The sequence below is a fragment of the Gallinula chloropus genome (genome assembly GCF_964237585.1).
Source record: "Gallinula chloropus genome assembly, chromosome: 4".
NCBI lineage: Eukaryota > Metazoa > Chordata > Aves > Gruiformes > Rallidae > Gallinula > Gallinula chloropus.
In genome coordinates, this window is record NC_140088.1 from 15,599,158 (window position 1) to 15,620,578 (window position 21,421).

The 21,421-nt window shown below is 45.4% G+C and overlaps 2 protein-coding genes across 2 annotated transcripts; one reads left to right on the top strand and one right to left on the bottom strand.

The window, feature by feature from the left end:
* The first annotated feature begins 4,940 nt into the window (after nt 1-4,940).
* PLEK2 (pleckstrin 2) lies at nt 4,941-14,187 on the top strand. Its single transcript, XM_084262867.1, has 9 exons — nt 4,941-5,124; nt 7,724-7,888; nt 8,931-9,112; nt 9,837-9,928; nt 10,251-10,438; nt 10,937-11,038; nt 11,961-12,044; nt 13,192-13,270; nt 14,024-14,187. The coding sequence occupies exons 1-9, from the start codon at nt 5,005-5,007 to the stop codon at nt 14,149-14,151; spliced, it is 1,140 nt and encodes a 379-aa protein (XP_084118993.1). The 5' UTR covers nt 4,941-5,004; the 3' UTR covers nt 14,152-14,187.
* A 2,089-nt stretch (nt 14,188-16,276) lies between these two features.
* On the bottom strand, nt 16,277-19,962 carry LOC311190776 (galectin-related protein A-like; the record flags this gene model as incomplete). The annotated part of the gene is made up of 4 exons (XM_084262797.1): nt 16,277-16,420; nt 16,790-16,964; nt 17,673-17,761; nt 19,939-19,962. 4 exons carry the CDS (start codon nt 19,960-19,962, stop codon nt 16,277-16,279), a joined length of 432 nt encoding a protein of 143 aa, XP_084118923.1.
* Between the last annotated feature and the right edge of the window lie 1,459 nt (nt 19,963-21,421).

Sequence of the window (21,421 nt, forward strand, 5' to 3'; positions counted from 1 at the left end):
TTCTACCTACCCAGAACCTGGCATTATGCTGAACTGCGCTATTCACTCTAGAAACAACCTGTTCCTCCTCTCTGAAGGAAAGAAGCAGGGTGAGCTTGCCACATCGGAGTACAAAAAAACCAAAACAAAAGCCTATTTTCTTTGTGGCAACTGGGGGGGGGGAGTTGGTTTTATTTAGGTAACCTTTCCAAAGGACTAAATTTTTTGGTCTTGAGGGATTTTTGTATCTTTCTACAGTGTCAGGCCCCATATTGCACACCTCCTTTGTTCTTAGTGTTTTGCACTGCTAGAGTAAAAATGGATGAAAAATGAGGCTTTGAGCCTTAAGTAGTAATTCTTACTATTTCCACAGTGCACACAGTGTGATTGCTGTGCGGGGCTGCCACAAAAGGTATTCACAGCGGGCATACCTCTTTCAGTCCGTGCTTGATAATCGGAGTGATGTGCACCCAACCGTTGCTATGCAAAGCCAAAGAAGTTACTACACAATGTTGGAGAATACCAGACTCATCACAAAATGAGGAAAAAATTGCTTTTTATGGTTATTTTCTTAATACTGTCCTTTCAGAAGCTGCATACGACAGCCTCTTCGTGGCTTGAAGTTGCGGTAACGTTGGTTTCCCGTTTGAAAAGTTCTCCCAGCTTCGCCCACTCACCAGTCTAGTGATGTGACTTCCAGTAAACAATATGTGGGTACTTGGACAAAAGAACAAAAAAAATCTGAAACGTTGCCATGTGATCTGTATGCCAAAATAATGCCCTAAAGGGAAACACTGAAAAATGAGCTACGTGTGCTCTTGCCCTGGAGTACTGTTAGTACTAGTACAAATACATCATATTGAAGAGCTGTTACAGTGGTGTTAAAAGGTGAGTTGTTTCTGCCAGTACCTTAGGCAAAAGTTTGCTAAACTTGTTGGTAGCTACAGGAGCTTTTTTAATTAGAGCCCTAGTGTGTTGGTGTGTACAAGTCTGTGTCAATTTGAAATGATTGAAAAAAATGATGGAGATTGTGAGGATGGTAAAAAAGCAGCTTAAGATCAATACATTTCAATCACTTGTTAACCCTGGCAGATAAAATCAGAATCTCCTTTTGTCTGAGCAGTTTTAACCAAGAAGCTTAAATAAAAGGCAGCTTGGTGGCTATTTCTTGTGTGTTGCAGTAGCTGGAAGGGGGAGGTCTCAGAACACCACTTTCCAGGTGTGTGGATGGGAGTGCTGAACTTGTGATGCCCACACTGGGCATCAGCTGTGCTGCATCGCTGGTTGTAGCCTGTGACTTAAGGATCTTTAGAAGCTGCTGAGATGATACTTTCTATCCCAAATGGTCTATTTTATGCACATGGAACTGCGTTTGCTTAGCAACTGCTTTTAAAATAAGGGTCCTGGGTTTTGTGTGAACATCTCTTGTCGAATCACTAAAGCAAGGTAGCATATTCCTGCTGGTCATGAGTAGCTGTCTCCTGTTCACTCGGTTCTAACTGCCAAATCTCCACTTGTAGTCAGCTGAGGGGAAAGGTACAGGTATACCTGTGGCCAGGGCTTGGCCTGATGTGTTAATTGTAAGGGTCTCACCTTGACTTTTCATATCCCAGATTAATTTTGTAAGGCTGGCAGCTTGGAAAACGCTTTCATTGTGACATCTAACGAGGAGACTAATACAAAAAACCCAAATGGAGGTACTGGCTCAGGTCGGGCACACAGTCCAGTGCCCTGTTTCTGATTAGGAGAAATAGGTGCAGAAGAAGGGGTGCTCTGCTGTGGTTTGTCTGAGGTTTCCTGCAGTGATAATTCCTTGCTGTTCTCTGATTCTGGCCTTTTGAGTTTGGTTTGGGGTTTTTTAGACTCAGTGGAGCTGCCGTGTTCCTCTTCATAGCGGAATCTGCACTTTGGTATTTAATTTCTGATAGCTTTTTGTTCCAGTCTAGACAACGAAAGGACTGTTTTCAAACAGCACCACCTTTCTACAGTTAGTTTTACAAATGCTCTTATGTCAGAATACTATGAAGCATTTGTCATCTTTTATCTACAACTCTTTTCATCTTTATTTTGACGTGGTTTGTTTCAGTCTTACTGAATCCCTTACCCATGAAAGGAACTACATATTTAATGGTGTCCTACACCAGAGGGCAAAGTCCTAGCATCTTAAAAAGCTGCTTTCAAAAGCTGTGTATGTGTAATCCCCTGTGTGACGCTGTTCACGTGATGATATGTGATGGGCATTGTCAAGCATGCAATGGGGGTTGTCCTTTGGGGCAGATTTTCTTAATCAGCTGTTCATGACTTCTTAAGGGGCTGACCTGGAGGTACCAGCAATGCCTGTCAGGCCAGCAAGCTGAAATAGCACAGTCTATGCTCAGAGGCAGTTGCTCCTGCCCTTCCCTGAGTAAGGTCCTGTGGTCCCACAGCCTGCAGCTGGCTCTTCCTGGACATCCTAATTCAAATTCTACAGCATATGAAGTGTTTCGGTGTCACTGAATGGGAAAAACATCACCCAACTGTGCTTTTTAGTTAAAATACTATGCTAACATGTGGAAAGCACAACTATGAAATGAATCTGAAGATAAAGTCCTCCTTTCATTGAGTTTTAAGTCTCACAAAAGACTCTGGACCTCCCTGGATTTTTATGGTTCGAAGCATGTCCTTTTCGGACGGGAGCCTTCAATGCCAGAGCTTGCCCTCCGAGCACACATGTGAATATGGCAGCCCAGGTGTAGTGCCTTATGCTACACTAGATGACCCTTTTCAATCAAAACTGTCCAAGATCTGTATTTACTTAACATCAGGGAGCAATATAGGGGCAGTTTGTTAACCTTGAATAGCTACAGAATGGGGGTGGGGGTGTATTATAAATATCCACGGTACTGAAGAAAGTGAAGGTTCCAGATGATACAAAATAGTTGATAGAAAACTTGATGACTAATGGCCAGCTAGGGCAATGTTTGCTTACCATTTAGCAATAAAGTTATTTGTTGCTAATATTTTGCCAAAATCCATCTGTAGGGTTGTGGGTGGTCTGCATGCTGGAGAAAAAGAGCTCGCTCAGATTTTTCGGTGAGGACTGGTTATGGTGCAAGTCTGAGATCACTGTCTGGGCGAGAGCCCCCTGCAAGCTCCTACCTGTCCTCACTTGGATGAAATTGTCTCACCCACCTTGTAATAAATTGCCTGCAGTAACAAGCTGAACAATGTGCAGTCAAGCCTCACACGCTGAGCGGTGGAATGCTGTATTCCCGAGGCTGGTTATATAAAGTGCATGTCCAGCAACCGCATGTAGCAGTGACGTCTCTTGTGTACCTAAACTCAAGTTTTCTTTTGTCTCAAGCTTTATCCTGATGTACAGAACATGGCAAGCTGAAGTTTATTTTCTTTTTTCTGCTGATTGCATATGGAGTTTTTCCCCCCAATATTCTGCTCCTGAGTACAGCTCTATGTATATCTCTTGATATGCACAGAGATGGAGATTATTTTTCAGGGAAAACCAATGCACTCGGTTCGTTTCTGCTTTAAGGCTACAATAATGTAAAAAAAACTTACAAAAACTTATATTGGTATCTTTGAACACAATACATGCTACAACAAAAAAAACGCTCTTCTAGGTGGTGTCTTAAACTTACTGTGCTTGCTTTAGGTGGGCTGAAGAACAAACATAACTGAGATATGACTTACACAGCCATCTGCTTCGTGGCTGCCTGCCTTTTCCAAAGTGGCAAAGGGATCCCAGTAGGAGCTACATACAGAGCTCCCATGTGGGCTGGCTGCTTTTGAAATCTCAGCCAGTATGTTTTCTCTTTACCCAGCAATCAAATTTTCTGACTTCAAGTGGTGTTCAGTAACCCATTGTATTTCTCATGCTCTTTGCCAGACTGTTCTCTGGATTGCCTCAGGTACGTTATCGGGTTTGAATTCTTTGGTGTCTTGCTCTTCCTCACTAAAAGTTATTAAAAAAAAAAAAAAAGGATAAAGATAAAGAAATTACTTGTTTGTTCCTTTTCCGCAGTACATGTGTGACCAGTAATCTTATCTGGTATGCAAATTCTGAGGCATACTGGAGTTATTTGCCTCACTGAACTCTGGACTCTACGTAGCAATGAGTGCTTTTGTTTATTTGCTGTATTCTGTGCCATGGTTCTTATCGCAGCCCCTAGCTCTGCCCACACATATTGCCTTTATAAGTCAGGGAATGCTGGCAGTACAGCAAGACTATTACTTCGGAAGAGCAGCGTTGTCTGAAATACTAATGCTGGTTTGTTTCATCAGGACAAGACTTGATTGATTTATCGAACAGGTTTAGCATGGCCAAAGACTTAAAATATGCAACAAACATCTAGGTTCGTGTTCAGACACAAATAAGGCACTCTGGCTCAGAGTTGCTCAGGAGTTACAAGAGGTCGTTGCACAGTCTTCGTTCATCAGATTGCTTTACTAAAAGCCTGAATAGTTACTGATGTAGCGATTTAGGATATTCAGTTCAAGTCACTGGAAGTAGAGTAGGCTTTAAGGTGCTTCAGGACTTCGGTAAAATAAATTTCTAGTAAAAGAAATTAAGGTTTGTAAAAGTCCCCATGGAATCATGATATTCTCTGTGTTACACTGCAGGTGTTCTGATCTGTGAGACCCCTGTGAGATGGCTTTATTAGATGAGAAATTTTAAGTGGTTGAGTTGATTAGTCTGAAGTTTTGACAGATGCAATTTTATAATTCTGCTTCTCCCATGAAATACCTGATTTGTTATTGTGTGTCTGCTTTTACTGGCCAACTCACTTGGTGGTGGTTTTTTGCTGTGCTAAATTCTGTTAAATTCTTTTGAGATCGTTTTGAGACTTCTCTTCCTTTTACTTGCCGGAGGGCAGGTAATGTATCCGAGCCAGCTCACTGTTTATCTAGTGTCTCATAGGTAGGGAGGGAGAGGGGAAAAAAAAAACCAAACAAAAAAAAACAGGGAAGGGAGAGTACGTCACAATGGAGGAGGAGGGTAGCAAAGAAAAATGAGCATTCTTGAATTGTATGCAGAGGAACAGGAGGCTGTGGCTCAGGCGCGGCTCAGCAGAGGCTCATCCGTCTTCCTGGCTGGCCACAATGCAGGAGGAAGCTGGAGTCCTGAAGGAGGGCTTCCTCGTCAAACGGGTAAGTGCCCTGGCTCTCCTTCGTGTGGTTCTGCTCAAATGTGAAAGCAAGCCCTTGAGCAGGGATGGGATGAAGCCAGGGCTCCTGGCAAGGCTGGGTGCTGGGCTTGAGGGGCTCCTGCCTGCTCCGGGTCTGTGCAGATGTCTGCCGGGGAAGCTGGGTCAACCGCAGGTGTTCACTGCCCTCCCTTGAGTTTCCCTGTGTTGGTGGGAATTAGCTATCAGGATACTTGGTTTAAAAAAAGAAGCCAGTATGTCTGCACCTAGGGCACACCTCTGCAAAGTCTACGTAAAAAACTACCTGGCAAACAGCTACAGAGCAGCAGTGGAAGCAGCCATGGATGGATGGAGAGGGGGAAGGTGTTTTGGAAGTCTCTTAAAGATAGTTTGTGCCTCCTTTAGTGACACCACTGAGCAGGGTTTCCCATTTCGTATGTGGGGATAGGGAACAGATTATCCTTTCTGAAGGGTATTAGAGCAGTGCAAGCGTAAAATGTGTTTGAAATAACTTCTTTCTCCCACACCCCTCAAGCTGCACTATAAGAAAATTTTAGCCAAAACGTGGAGAAAAGAGCTGAAAGGTGGTGTCACAGATTTTAGCCTTTCCAACACTTCTCCCTGTAGGACCAAGTCAGTTGTAGCTGGGACACAGAAGGTCAATTTAGCAAGGGGATTAAGGGGACTTGCATGTAGTACCAAGACTCTGTCTCAATGACTAACGTGGTCCCTGACTGCGCACAAAAACTGATTCAAAGGTTTGTTCCAAGCTTTGCCACGCCTTGGGAAGTGCTTTTCTGCAATACGTGGCAGTGCTTCTGGTGCTAACATGAAGGTAATCCTGGTCAGGGGATCTCCTAGCAGGGCTCCCAGCTGGCCAGCCAGCCCTACACAGAGAAGGGCTGCGTGGCCCGAGCTGTTCCTCATCCTCCCTTCTGCAGCGAGGGCAGAGCACTCCTAGGTCCTGTTCTCTGCTCTGGGCTATGGTGCTGTTTTGTGGCTCTTAAGTGACTACTGAACTCAAGGAAGCTGAGGCATGGAGTGTGAGAGAGTTAGGTTGTTGGCAGCACACTGAGCTGTACCTGCCCACAGGCCGTACAACGTTGCTGAGAAATAGTTTGGCAGGAAGGAGACCACAAAGAAGACAACTAAAGGAAACTGAGGCAGAAGGAAACAAAAACTTCAGAGGGGAAAAAAATGAGGAAGGGTTAGCATCGGGTAAAAAAACCTCACAGCTTTCTTCTGAAGAGAGCTGAAGCCAGGAGACGATATAAACGCATTATAAATGATTATGTATTATAATGTATTATAAATGTAAGTGTTTAGAAGTCAGGTAAAAATAAAGAAAACAGGTAAGGCAACCTCCTGAAAAAGAGGAAATCTCCAAGGAGAAGGGAAAAGAGCCATAGCAAAGAACAGGCTCCCAGGAAAAATGGCCAAGGGACTTTCCAGTAAGTGAAAACATGTTGAAGAAGGCAAAGGGAAGGAGAGAACAAACCCAAATTAGATAAATTGCATTAGAACTAGAAGACATTAGATGTTAAGTGCCTTGGATTTTAGAGAGTCATTACCCCACCTTTTCTTGGAAATTGCTGGGTTTCCCCTTTACTCATGGAGAATTAATGAGCTTTGATTCCTGCCACAACTGGACCTCACATGTTCCTTTCTTCTAGCTATGCCCACCCTCTTCCAGGTGTCAGAGCTTCCTCTACACAATGCTTCGCTTGCTGGCTGTAAGGCTCCATCGCCTGTAGAAATGCAAGTCAGGTCCCTGCACTGCAGAGCCGGACCTGACACCGTCAGACAGGACTGAGCCTGCCAGTGCCAGCCCTCCCTCTGTTTGTTCTCCTGTACAGCCGGGCTGAAGACAGCCAGCGGCTGTTTGCAGAGGAGGAAGAAGAGGATATTTCTGTGTTCTGGCATAACCCGGGAGGTATTTGATAGCAGCCTTCATTCAGCCTTTTGCCATTAAAAAGTGTGTTTCCTTTCCAGGAAACAGTAGAACAGGGAATGTTTTAGCCCAGGAGGTTGGAGGCAGGTAAGGTAGAAATAAAGCCCTCATTAGCACTAAGAGGGGTGTAAGGAAAAGCCAATTCACCTAGCAAAGTGCTCCCAAAACTATGTGGCACCTACAGCCACATCAAAAATGACAAAATGAAACACACTGAACGTCACCCAGGGGCACTGGAGAGGAGGAGTTTGTGTCCAAGAGCCCTCATGCATTTCAGATTTAGCCCTGTTCCTGCCCGGTGCTGTCAGCGAGCAGGTCTGTGCCTATGTGACAGCTCTTTGAGAAAACTTGTGCAAGCTTTTGCAAGAAGATTCTTGCCAGCGATTCTTTCTCCTTGCTGGAGAAAGAGCAAAGTTCCATGACTTTATAGTGATGGAGCTGTGCTTTTTTATTTCTTTTCCTTTCCTTAAAATGAGTATTTCAGGGAGAATAGGACTCATGATGACTTCTTGCATTTCTTTTCATACAACTTCCTATTAGTTTATGATAATTTCACACACATGCCCCAAAAAGGAAAAGAGGGAAAAAACCCCAAAGTTTCATTTCTCAATGCTCGTGTTGAAGGCAGCTATGCGGATCTCTTCCACTCCAGGGCCATGTTGTTCGTAACTGGAAAGTGAGATGGTTTGTTCTGCATCAGGATAAGCTGCTGTACTACAGACTCGAAGGAGGCAAGAAGGAGGCTTCTCCGAAAGGCAGGATCCTTTTGGATGGCTGCACTATTACTTGTCCGTGCCTGGAGTATGAGAACAGACCGGTAGGACTGGAAAAATGTATCCCTTCTCAGTGCTACTCACTTTCCAACTTCTCCCTAGCCTTTTCCTCTCCTCCTGAGTTCTTTGATTACTGCAACTGTATCACTGGGGTATGTGTTTCCAGAATTAGGCCCACCCAAAAGCAAGCTGCCATTAGCAGTGTAACCAGACGAGTACTGAACTCCCTCATTCTGTCTTTGCCCAAACCCGAGTCACAGCTATTAACAAAGAAAAACCCCAACTAACCCACTACCACCACTCGCACGCACACACATACACACACACTCACTGGTGGGAAGAACAAAAGCAAATGCATCGGCCCAACAGTGTGTGGGGGAAGGACATGAAGAGCTCAAAAACATCTGAGGAGGATGGGAGGAAAAGGGGAAATTTATAGTCTCTGGTACGTGTCTTAACCCCTGACCGTGCTCAAGGAGCACTCCTGGGCAGCCAGGAGACTCCCTTTTCCCTTGCCAGTGGGACTTCACTGCTGTGGAAGGTTTCCAGGAGGTGGGCTGTGTAAGGGCAAGTGCCTCCTGAGCTGCTCTGCTCACCCACGGGTGGTGGGAATGCAGACTTCCTCTGAGCAGGCCAGAAGGGAAATGACTCTGTCAGTTGCTGGCTATTTCAGTGCTCCTCATGGCAGAAGGAGCACAGTGAGAGTTTGTAGTTGTTGAGAAACTAGAGATCTGAATGTGAAATCTCCATAGTCAGCAGTACACTCCTACGTAATCTAGTATCTGGGTGGTCTGTTCTCTTTTATACACCTCAAACTCCATGCATGAAAACCATGCTTGGAACTGAAACCCCTGAGACTGGGGGGGGGGGGGGGGACGGGGGACGGGGACACGAAGCAAAAAACCAAACCAAAGTCAAACCCAAAAAACCCAAACCCAGAGTTGTGCCCACTATTCTTCTGAGCAAGAATTGCTCTGTACTGCTCAGGTGGGATGCCATATAGACTTAACCATGCCAAAAGAAGCAAAAGACAAGTGGAGGACCACAGCTTAATGATGTTACTGCTTTGTATTTCTTTCTCCACAGCTGCTCATTAAACTAAAGACAAAAACCAACACAGACTATTTCCTTGAATGTTGCTCCAGGGAGGAGCGAGACTCCTGGGCTTTGGACATCACTGGAGCTATTCATGCTGGTCACCCAGTACAGGTAGAAGAGCTTCACAGAAAGAAGAACTCTTTCAAACTACTAGAGAATATCAGCCTCCAGTAAGTGTATATGGTTTCTCCTCCTACTATTGCTGTAGATTGCAAAGTGCCTGAACTGATAGATGGACAGGGTCAGGGGAAGTTCTGATCTGCACAGATCTGCTCCCATGTGGCCAGGGGGCTCTGAACTGGCTTCTCTGCCCTAGGTTTGCACATACTTTTGCAAGGGCACAGGAACACACTTTTTGCTGCTCATCATTTTTTGGGAGTAGGCGGGTTCTGCACAGGCACCTCACTGCTGGTTTGAAGACCTTCCTGCTCAGCTGCAAAGGCTCTCATTGGAGAGGTGTCTTATCTCAGAAGATGTAGGTCAGGGAAAGACTGAGTGATGGCATTGTTCATTCCATGTTGGGGACCTTTCAAAGCTGATAGCCAGAATTCAGAGTGCATCATACTGAATAAGAGGAAACAGAGAGCTAATTAAGAAATAGGATAATGACATTAATTTGATTTGTGTTGAGAAGGTAAATGGAGGTTGGCTGTAGTTCCATTTGAAGTGCTTCAAAATGGAAAAGTGCTTTGTGGGTCATCTTGTTTAGTGCTGCTATTGACAAAAGAAATATTTCTTATGCCATACTTAGGATGAAACCTCTGGGGAAGTATCTAGGTTATTTCCCATCTTTGTCTGCAATCATCAGGACATCCCAAGCACTGACAGAAGTATGTGGCAATTTCTTGCCTGTCTTTCTACCCTACTAACGTCATCCTGTGCTCACTTTTACAGTCACATAGTGGAGAGGATGTCTGACAGCAGTACTGGAATTAAGCTGACCCGCAACTTGGAGCAAGGCAACAGATACAAAGAGACCTTCACAGGTACACCTGCTGCAGGCAGAACTTCCTCACCTCTGACACGCCGCATTGCAGAGACAACAGTGCTATGGTACTGCCTTCATGGTGGGATCAGTTGTGGCCCAGTGGCAAGTAGGGGTGCATTCAACCTCTCCAACACTTCTCTCTTGCTTTTTGGATATGTGGAAGCACACATAGGACTTTTGGTCAACCTCGCACTTCACTGACAGTCTTTGTGATGGTGTCAAAATGTTTCAGCAAATGAAGACCTGTGTGGCAGGAGACCACCTGTCTCACCTTAGAAGAGCATGTTGTCTTGGTGTGAGCACTGCCTTTCTCCCTGCAGGTTCTGCCCTGGTGGACTGGCTCATCTCCAACAGCTTTGCTGTGTCACGATTCGAGGCCGTCACCTTGGCATCCATGCTGATGGAGGAGAACTTCATCAAGCCTGTGGGAACCCGCAGCACTGAAGCCACACGCTACACCGACCTCTCTGAGCAGTTCCTTGATGACTCCACTGCACTGTACATGTTTGTAAGTGATGCAGCTGCCTGTGAGGGCACCTCCTCTGCCTTGCACTTGATTTGGAGCAGTGGTAAAGGGGGCATGCACAGCATGGAACCCAAGGCAAAATGTGCAAGCTATGAAAGCAATCACAGAAGGAGCAGCTTTTAATAGTGCTAATGCTGGAGCTTCTGCTGGAGCTACATGGATATGGAGGGATCTACAAATTACATAATTGGGTTTTAAGCAGGGTGTATCCCTTGAGTGCAGTGCTGTGTCTGCATTTAATGGAGGCTGTGCTGTAGTTGTGCTAAAACTCAAGGCCGCACGGTGTGTGTAGGCTTTATGCCTGTAATTTATTGCTTGTAAATCTCAGACCTACAAAGCTGAGCAGCAGGCCTATAGAGTAGAATTTACTTGGGAAATGAGCTAAAATCAGTTCAAGGAAGATAAAATGCAGAACTTTGTACTTAAAAGTGTGTTTAGATTAAAAAGGAAAGTGGAACCATCTTTTTTTTCTGTTTTCAGGCTGAGAGCAGTAAGAAAAGTACCATTTCCAGGGAAGAGCTACAATTCAATATCTCTGAATTAAGTGGCACAATTGTGAAACAAGGATTCTTAGTGAAACAGGTAAATACAGTCTTTTAATCTTCACTGGGAAACAAGAAAAATAACAGCTTTTAGGGGTCCTAGAGAATAGATTTATTGATCTATATGATTTATATGAGCATGGCTAGAGAGTTGTGGCCAGCAGAGCTAACTTGCCTGTTGGTACTGCTAATTGGAGATAATGTGGTGAAGGGTATCTAGTCATAAAGAAGTGAGCTACAGAACTTGCTGCTCAGGCAAGGTTAATTGGATATTCAGTACATATTGAGTGTATACTGAAAGGAATAAAAGTATCGAAAGCAAAAGTCCCACACAAACTCCAAATCTCATCAGGGGTTACACTGACTTCCAAGTGGACCCACTGTTTCTCTGGTTTAACCTATCCCATCTGGGTTGTGTAAGTAGCTATGACATTCTGCTGGCCACAGACAAATTTCAGAGCTGAGCAGATTGACTTTTGCATGAAGTGGATATTTACCTGTGGACAGTCACTCGTACGTGTGGATGCAGTGCTGTCCTGCCCTATCAGCAGCTGAGAGGGATGGAGGGGAAAGTGAAGAGCTGTAAAAGGACCTGGCATAATCCCCTCAGAGTGTGCACAGCTGTCCCACAAAACCGCAACAGCAGCATGGGGTTTTAATCCAAGAGCCATATCTAACCTGAAATTAAGAGCAGGGATCGGGTACATAATCACTTGGTCCTTGCACTCTGCTTTCTTGGCTCTCAGCACGAGGAAGGGAGAGAGGAAGGAATTATCAGGGTGTAAGGAAGATGTTAAGCAGAAAATCCTGGGAGTTACTAAGATGTCAGAAAAAAATATTTCTCTGTTGGCTCCAAACCCTCCTTTTTTTGTACCTATTTAGGTCTCCCCTACAGACTGCAGGAGAATGGCCATTGCAAGGGGGTATTTACTGGTGATAACTTTAATTCTTCTGTTTTGCAGGGCCATAAGAGGAAAAACTGGAAGGTGAGGAAATTTGTTTTGCGAGCTGAACCTGCTTTTTTGCACTACTATGACCCCACTAAGGTATGTGAGTGGTGAATTACTACCTCCAAAAATCCTCTTACAGACCTAAACATGGTTATGATGACACAATAATGCTGTAAATGTTTCTCTCACCCAAATCTTTCTGGGTTCCTCTGTCCATTTCCTGGGGAAGAAGACTTCTCTGGCCTTACCCTGGGAGGTTGACCTTGTAGAATTTTCTATCCCTGTGTCCTGTCTTTTCCCCAGTGAAATTCCTTTTCCTTAGTTGAGGGGCAGCAGCTGTCTTGGTATTGCTCTTTTTCTGTACCCACATAGCCTGGGACTGTGGGGGTTCTTCCTAGGCTGTGACCTTTCTAACGTGACATACCACCACCTGAGGGTCATGCTGGCACTGGGAGTTTTTATGTTCTTTTTCCAACATTGAATAGGGTCTCCTTGATGCGAAAGAATTTCTAGGAATTTTTGCTATTCAGTTTTAAACTTGCCCATAGAATAGTAGAATTAATCTTCACAGATATAATAAATCAATGTGAGCAACCCAGAAAGGCATGTGGCTTCATCAGCCCCTGAGGCGTGGGGAATCTCCAAGCCCAACAGGATGCTAAAAATATGTATATAAAGACTTGTTGTGACTTTTAAAGAAAACACAAAGAACATGACAGTAGAACATAACAGTGAAAAAAGCTTATGGAGCTGGTTCATTTTTTTGTTGCCTGTTTCTTTGTATGATTTTTTTTTCACTGCAACTCACCCTCGTAATGCTGTAAATCCAAACTGCAGAACCTAAAGATCAGAGGAGACAGCTCACTAGTGAAAACAGCCAATTTTTTTTCCCACAAAGTCTCATTGAACAGCAGAAAACTAAAACCTTGCAGATATTTTTTTTTAAATATGGGCTGTTATTTAAAAGACTACACATAAGTTTGAAATGTGATTGTTAGCCTACCCTTGTGCATTTTTTTGATATCCATCATTCCCAGCTACAGTAGAGAAGCTTCTGAGACCAAAACAACGTAGTAATGTATTCAATTACATGTCCTGGTTGACTTCTCTTGTGACACAGATGTTTTAGATCTGGAAAAACTGGCACTGCATCTCCACCTCCATAAAAATAATTGCTGTTCTCTGGGAAATTATTTTATTGATGGTATTTTCCAGATAAGCATCATTTCCTTTTTCTTTGCAGGAAGAGAACAGGCCAGTAGGTGGGTTTTCTCTTCGTGGCTGTCTTGTCTCAGCTCTGGAGGACAACGGGGTCCCAGCAGGTAAGCATGACCCTCCAAACTTCCATACATACATATTTATGCTGCAGTGATACAGTCTTTAGGTGTGGATTTGTGTGTATGTCTGACTGTAGGCACAAGTTAGTTGCCCTCTCCTCTGCCCTTGCAAGAAAGGAAAGAGGCATATCTTAAAAAAATCTCCGTACTGACTGGTTGCCCATACCAGAGGGGATTTTTTTAGCATTATTTCCACTGATCTTGGGTTTTTCTCTTTTTATGGGCTTTTTTCAAAGGCAATTCTAAGACACTGATTAATATTCTGGAGTTAACAGAGAAGGAGGAAACACCTTCTTTTTGGACGTTGTTTAACTCAAAGTCTTGAGGCAGTCCCCAATGCCGTCCCTTTTCTGTGTGTTCTCTCTCCTTAAGTTGTTGTCTTTTTCTTTTTGATCTGCTAGAACCCAAATGCAGGCAAGACATAAATACAGCAAGGCAAAACACAGTTCTGCTAGTGAATATGCTCAGCTTGGGCATTTGTCTAGGATTGCTGTTAAAGCACAAGCACAATGTCTGGATCTCAAATAGGGAGCATCTTCCTAAAGACAAAAGATGAGGTCTGAAGATGATATGGTCCAGAGTGGCAGGGCATGATGAACAGTAGAGCTCCTTGCTAAGGGGAACCTGAAGATAGGCAGGACCTATCTGAAATTCAGATTCTTTCCTGTGAGCTTCATGTCTGCCTCAAAGTGTTTCTTTGTTCCCCTTCCTGATTTGTCCTCTCTTTTTGCTCTGCAGGAGTGAAGGGCAATGTGCAAGGAAACCTCTTCAAAATCATCACCAAAAATGACATTGATTATTATATCCAGGCCAGCTCCAAGGCAGAGCGAGCACAGTGGATTGAAGCAATCAAACCACTGACATGAGTAAGAGGGACTCCATGACAAATGACCAAGCTTCCTGCTTTCATTGTCCGGGCATGTTCTTTTTCCCTTAGTTAATTTTTGTTACTTGTATCGCCATAGCACCTAATAATTCCTGGAAGACCAGCATCCTAGGTGCCTAGGAGTAATGTAGATCCTACCAAGAACTTAACCATGTAACCAAGAGACAAAAGACAACAGGAGGATACAGACAAACAGAACTTTACAAAGAAACAAATAGCTATAATATGGAAGATAGAAGAAAATCATTCTTTTGTACAAATATTAAGTCTATATCTGACAGACCCAGGTTGTGCTCCATCCTAAAGCAGAAATGTCTTGCTCCTTTCCCCTTTATAAAAAGGGGCTCACAAATTTAATTAGTTAAGGCTGACTGAATCAAAGTCATGAAAGGTCCTGGTGTCTGAGGCAAAAGAGTCTTGTGCTAAGCCACAGTCCAGCTGCCAGGATAATCACTACTGTGAAATGAAAGAGGGGGTCTGTCTGTCCATCCATCTGCTTTACTTCTTGGTTGTCTGTTAGGCTGGAAAAGACCAAAGGATCCCCTTCTCCAGAATATAGATTATCCTTGTGCTGGTAACAGCTAGTAGCAGTATAGGATCCTGAGTATCAAATCAGACCAGTGACAATTATTCCAGACAGTCGCTGGCGCTGAATATATTGGAAGAAATCAGGTCAGCCATAAAAGCAAGCCACTTCCTCCTGATTATTGCCCTAAGTCCAATTATGTGGAGCACCACTGAGACTGAGAGCTCTAATAGCAGTTCTATTGCTTTTTTTATTTTAAGCAGTTATGTTTTCCATTATTTTTCTAGTAAACTTGACTTTGATATAAATAAGTATACAGAAAAAAGTTCAGTGCATTTGAATCTCCCTGTGGTCTTTAGACACTATTTTTCTCAGAGCATTATGAAAATAATGTTTTCCTACACTGTAAATTTAGATTTATGTAAAAACTGAGACATTCTTCACCACACCAGAGGGTGAAGTGAGATGATTAAAACTCTCAACCAGCCACGATTTTCATGAAGTTCTTCATGTTATCAGAGTATTTGTATTTGACAGCCAGACTCCACAGAGCCTCCAAAAGCCCTCTGAAGACTGCATATGCTTTATCTTCCCTGAAGTCACTGTGCTATCTGATAGCCCTCCATCCACAGAACCACCTCTTTGCAGATTTTTTTGTTCTCCCAGTTATATACAGAAAAAAGTCTCTTCATCTAGAGACTTTCCCCTTCATCCTGTGTTAAAACCTACCGATCATAAGAGTCAAAAGACAGCAGCTATGATACATGCTCATACATGTAGTAGAATAGCCATTTATTTAAGACTTTTTTTCTACATCTACAGCAATGAAATGACAGCACAACAGTCTCGTACATTCAAATATTTAACAGAGCTAAAGAAGTATGCCAGCAAAGATGCAATTTTAATTAGATACAAGAACGAGCAATGCAGTTTCAGCCATGGATACCATTTTCTAGGACTGGTCCAGTGAAGACTGTGAAATCCACAGCTATTGAAAACCTTGATTTCATGAGAATGCTACATGCAAGAGACCGGGATGCTGGTAAGGCATTTATTGCTCTGTACTGGGAAGCACAGGTGGCTTTGTGCTGACTGAGCAGATCTTCCAGGAAAAGCAATTCCCTCCTGATAACGTGAGCCTTGCTGGTCACCAGACTCCCTTACTCACTTATAAGAAAATCTCCTGCTTCTCTCTTCTCAGTCTCAAAGCCACCTGCATACTGCCCAGGTCTAGTTACAAGAGTAACAGCCACCCCACCGCAAAGGACTGAGCTCTGTGACCAGGCAGGTCTGCAGGGGTTAGGGGACCATGAGGATGTGAGATACATCATAATTCTTGCTGTTTAGAAGACCAAAAGAGTATTCCAGCAAAGGCTCTCTTGATTTACCTAGACCAGCCACATTTACCTGTACCTGATTTATCTGCACCAACAATTGCTGAGTGTGTATTTCAAACACATCAGCAAATGAAAAACAGTTCCCACTCTCCAGAATCGGCCAGGGTAAAAAGATAAAACGTCTCAGACAGGAGAAAGTAGGTTTGCCTCTGTCCCCTGGTGATACTGTGGTTTCTTTACTTTCAAGCCACTTTGGTAAGCTTGATGTCCCCTGAGATCTGCAAAGCTTTCACCAAATTCAGGGGCTGAATGCGATGAGTGAAGTCACAGAGCTGCCGTCCATCAAGCAAGACTCGTATTTGCTGGTGTTCACATAAGAGCTCCATCTGCAATGGAAAAGGATAGGAAGGGTGTTAGAGATCAGTAGCAAGTTAATTTCACTAGCATGGACTTAGAACCCCATGTGATGGGGATAGTGAAGCACAAAGTCTACTAGTTCTGACGAAATGCCCCTAATAAATAACCTATCCTCTGCTGAGATGATACTGTAAAGTTCCTTGTAGCGAGTACTCCCACTAAGACTAGAGAAAGGTATGGATCTCCCATCAGGGCTTGAACTGTTGCTCTCTGTGCCATAGTGGACTAGTTAACCTGGCAATGTCAATACAATAGTTAGCTATTCATGGTCATATACGTAGCCTTCAGCCTTTCTCCCCTCTTTTTTTTCACCCAGTTCATAGTACTCCAAAAATTACCTTAAATGTATCTCCTGCTGTAAATGGGAAGTAGGGAATAGTCTTCTCCTCTCTTCCCCATTTCCCAGCAATCCGTGCATTTCGGGTGATGGATTTGTCACTAAAGTTAACAGTAAATAACAGCCCAACATCTTTGTTTGCATCCACTGGATCACAAAGCAGAGTCACTGAAAAGCTGTAAAAATAATTGAACGACTGAGTCTTTCAGAGATGTGAAAGGACATGGCACACACAGTAGATACCTATAAAGACTACAGGCAGAGACTGATTTCTTGTCAGATGGAAACATGGCACTTCTACAGATTTAGAAGGTGGAGAAAGGGATGAAAACAGGGTGCTCTTAGTTTCTCTTCCAGTTTCCAGTAGGTAGCTAAGTGGCTGCTGTTGCTTTCCCTCTTGACTGAAATCAAGCCAGCATTTGCACGTGAGCCAACTGTAATTTGTGTCCTAAAAGAGGTTATGGCAACCTCTTCACCAGGGGAAGCACTGGAGTTGGTCGGTGTAGGTGCAAAAAGGTGTAACGTTAAACACAGTTGCTGTTTATTCAGATGAGCCTGCAGCCCCCAGCAGTCAGCCAAGATGCAGGTTCAGAATTGCACCTATTCCTGAAGGAGAAATGCCACTTGTGTGCCCCCTCCAGTTCCCATTATGTAAGGGCAAGGAGTAGAAGATGTTGATAAGGCAGTCAAAATGGCTGAACGGTGAATTCTGCATTGCCCTTTTAATCTTAGTTTAAGAGCAGGAAAATTAAATAAACCCAGAAATTATGAATCTCTTTGACTTTCTTCCTCCAAAGAGCACAGACCCTCAAGAAGTCTTGAATTTAGAAGACTGGTAGGAGTATGTATGACAGGGTGAAGCCCCCACCAGCCCCTTCACCTACCTCTTGGGGTTGGAGTGCACCATTCCTATGACTGTGAGCTTCATGGCTGGTCTCAGGCCACCTTTAATTTCACCAACATACTGCTCCATCTGCAGATAAGAGTGAAAATGTGCTGTGGTAGGTCACACCATGGGTAAAACAGCTACACCAGCTGCTTGGGTCACCTCATAGAACTTGATTTTATTTTTACATGTACAAAAGAGATCAAAAATATTTCTGGTCTGAAGTTCTTCATGCACTTTTGGTATAAATTCTGTTCATTCTGGTATCTGAGTTAACTGAGAGGGGTGCCGTAACCCAATGGCTGGTAACAAGGTGTTGGCTGCTTGATGGGACTGCCAGCTCCAGTGGGCAGTTTCTGACCAAAACTGCTCTCAGCAAGGTGAGCAGCCACTGTCAATGCTCTGTTTGACCACGGCTGACAACCCTGATGGTGTGCCTTGGGTGGCTCTGGGAACAGCCACCACTGGCTTCAAGCGACTAATACAACTCCCCAGGACTACATCAGGCACTCTAAGTCTGCAGTGACCCACACATCTCAAGAGGGACAGGGCCCAGATAGCTGACACACCTGGGATGAGCCGGTGACAGTTGTTACAGTCTGTCAACCCAACAACTATGTTTGCAGAGCGCTCCGTGCAGCAGATCAAAACCTTTGTGGCAGCATGACACAGAGCACAGACTGTGAGAGGACTTATGTGGCCAGCTCAGATTCGTTAACTTGGTAGGATAACTTGACACCAGCAGGCATCACACTGGGCTGGGTGGCCTCTGTCCTCTGCCATAAGAGCACAAAGCTGCAACCCCACTGCACGTTGACAGGAAACAACACCGCGTCCTCACAGCTGATCCCAATCACACTTGTCCCCACTGCTTGTTCACAGCCAGAAGATGGCTTCTCAGTGGAGCTGTTGTCCTGTTCACAGAGACCTATAGTTGCAAACTCCACTCCAAGATCAGAGCTACATCTACCTGCTCCATGTCATTCTTGTACTGCTTTGATGGTCCGTGGCAAAACTAATACCGGCTATGGCTGAAGTGGAACATTAAGTGGGAACAAGCAATAGAGACATCTTGAGACTTCCAGAGTTTCAGAAATGGCTTTAAAGGTAAATGCCAAAGTACTGCACTGTAGCATCTAATCACTCCCTATGCAGAGTCACTTAGAGAGAAGCTGCTATGCAATGCTAAGTGCTATTAGCAATTTGCATAACACTGATAATGTTCCAAGGCAATGCACAGCAGGCTCTGTTTTAGATAAAAAGTGCTTTATCATCCCAGTGTTACAAGGTAAAAATGCAGACCTTTTTTTTTGCTGGAAGACCTGCGTATTATACAGACAGTTTAGTATTTTGACTATGACAAGCATGGCATCAGCATGGAAAGCCATGGTTTTCCATTCACAGCAAATGTTCTTCCATTCAAGTGTAAGTTGCTCTGGGTGTTCCATATGTATTTTTAAATTTTAGAAAATATAACCAACGTTAAATTTTTAAATTAAAGAATGACAGCTTGCTTAACTGAAACGTAAGTTCAAGGTGAAAAACATTTTGCCCATGCTCCATTTCCTAATTTCAATATAAAATAGAAATAAATTTAAAAATGCCTTAAAAATGACAGCACTATTTGCAGAAGTGTGCAGGTTACTCAAGCAGGTATTTGTAACAATTGTAACAATTTGTAAAGCATCTTTGTAACAACAACAAAAAAAGCATCAACCACCTGAGATGTCTTACATGAGGGAGCAGTTCCTCAGATAAGGAGCCTGACTTTAAGGGGCTACTTTAACTTGAATAAAGCAATTAGAGCAGTGGTAATAAGCATAAAAGACCCCAGGCTAAACGAACTTCATCCTCATGTAGGTCTTCTCTCCCACTAAAGCTCCTTCCTTGCCCACACAAGAGACATGATACAAAATAATGCCCCAAACTGAAAGTGCATGTCGACAAATGGTTTGCCCAGAGCTGCACCATCATTAAAGGCACAAGGAACCCACACTAGCTAGATGGAACGACAACTGCATGGTTTCAACATTTACAGCCCTTCCAGCACAGCTGAAGTAAGTTCAGAGACACGCACCACTTCTCTGCCAATGTTAAAGGTGACAGTACAGGTGAGAAGTACTCAGGATGCTGCAGGAGGTAATGGTACAACCTCCTGTGGCATCTTACATGGCCTATCGGTGGGTGCCAACCCGTGCACACAGACACAGCCCCCTTCCCATATGCTCCATTCAGGAGCCCCAGGGACTCACTCGGTCACTTACTTTGGGACACCTCTCCTCTGTCATCACCGCTCTGCCTCTTACACTTGCCGCCGCCACAGCAGTCCCCGGAGGAGTTTTTGTTTAGTGTGCCAGGACAAAAACAAACACAAAGCCCAGAATAAAGGGAGGATGTGGGGGGGGGGTGGTGGTGGGGGTGTTATCTCTGCCAAACACCGTCTGGACACCACCCAGCCGAGCAGCTGAGTCACGGCCCTCCATGCCTCGTCCTGCCAAGGAAGGTCCCAAGTCAGACAGCCCATGTGGGCGAGTGGGCAGGGGCCCTGCTGCCCTGCACAGGAGTGCCTGGCAGGCCGCTGTCTGTACCTGTATCTGTACCGGTAAGTGTATTGCCGTTGTGTATGTGTGTGCGTGGATAACAGATGGTGCATTTGATACATGCAAATAACATGTCAGTTATGTGATACCGCTCCTGCCTTCTCCCAAAGGGGCACTATATAACTTATAGAGGACTTATGCAAAGCGAGGTATACAGGTAGGGTTATGCACCCACGCGTATATGCCCCTATGTGCACACAGCCTGCGTTCATGGGCGCGTGCAACAGCCCTACTCAGAGCCTCAGCTCTGAGAGCGAGGCGCAGACCCACGCCGTGCGCTGCCCTCCCCAGCACCGCCCCGCCGCTTCCGCGGCGAGCCGCACGCCCCGCCGAGCGCGCAGCGGGGGCGGAGCTTCTGGAGATAGCCAATCAGAGCCACGAAAGGCGTGCCGGTGGGCGGGGACGACCGTGATTAGCGGGGAGGGCGGGATTTGCGCTGCCCGGGTTCCTGAGGAGGCGTCAGGCGCCCCAAAGAAAAATGGTGGTTTATTTACATTCTGCTCCGGCTCAGCCAATGGGCGGGCGTCTGCCCGCGTGCCCGCCCGGCGGCGCGGTCAGCTGAGGCGGCGCCCAAGATGGCGGCAGCGGCGAGAGTTGGTGTCGCCGGGGAGGTGCAGTAGAGCCCAGCGCCACCGGGACGGTTGCGTCCTGCCCTGCCAGGTAACACAGGCCGTCTGGCCGGGCTGGGCTGGGCTGGGCTGAGCCAGGCCGGGCCTTGCGGAGAAGGACGAGGCCGCGGGCGGGTGCGAGGCAGAGCGCGGCTTGGGGCAAGCAGCCGCCGCCGTCCCCAAAGACAGTCCCTCCCTGCTGGGACGGGCGGCCCGGGGGCTTGTGCGGCGGTGGGGAGCGGCGGGGGCATCCCGCGGACTGCTGAGCCGGCCTCCCCCCGCGCGGTGCACCCATGGTGGGGCGGTCGTGGCCGAGTGGGTGGCAGCCGCGATGTCAGCCTGTGGTGCTTGTGGCGCCTTGTCCCCCTGCCCCTGTGGGAAGGAGCCCCCTGTAAGCCGGAGCTTGGCCCTCGGCCTGGCTCTGCCCCGGGCGCGCTGTCCGTGCGAAGAAGAAATGTGGGGTGGTGCCCCGGAGCTCCTTCACGGTATCTGCTTCGCGTGTGTCACCCTGCGCCAGGTCACCTGCGCGCCCTGGGAAG

Excerpts from the sequence above, each read along its gene's own strand:
- PLEK2 (XM_084262867.1), top strand. The coding sequence starts at position 5,005 with ATGCAGAGGAACAGGAGGCTGTGGCTCAGGCGCGGCTCAGCAGAGGCT. Across the intron at positions 9,929-10,250 it reads ATACAAAGAGACCTTCACAG|GTTCTGCCCTGGTGGACTGG; the intron begins GTACACCTGCTG and ends TTCTCCCTGCAG. Across the intron at positions 12,045-13,191 it reads ACTACTATGACCCCACTAAG|GAAGAGAACAGGCCAGTAGG; the intron begins GTATGTGAGTGG and ends TTTTCTTTGCAG.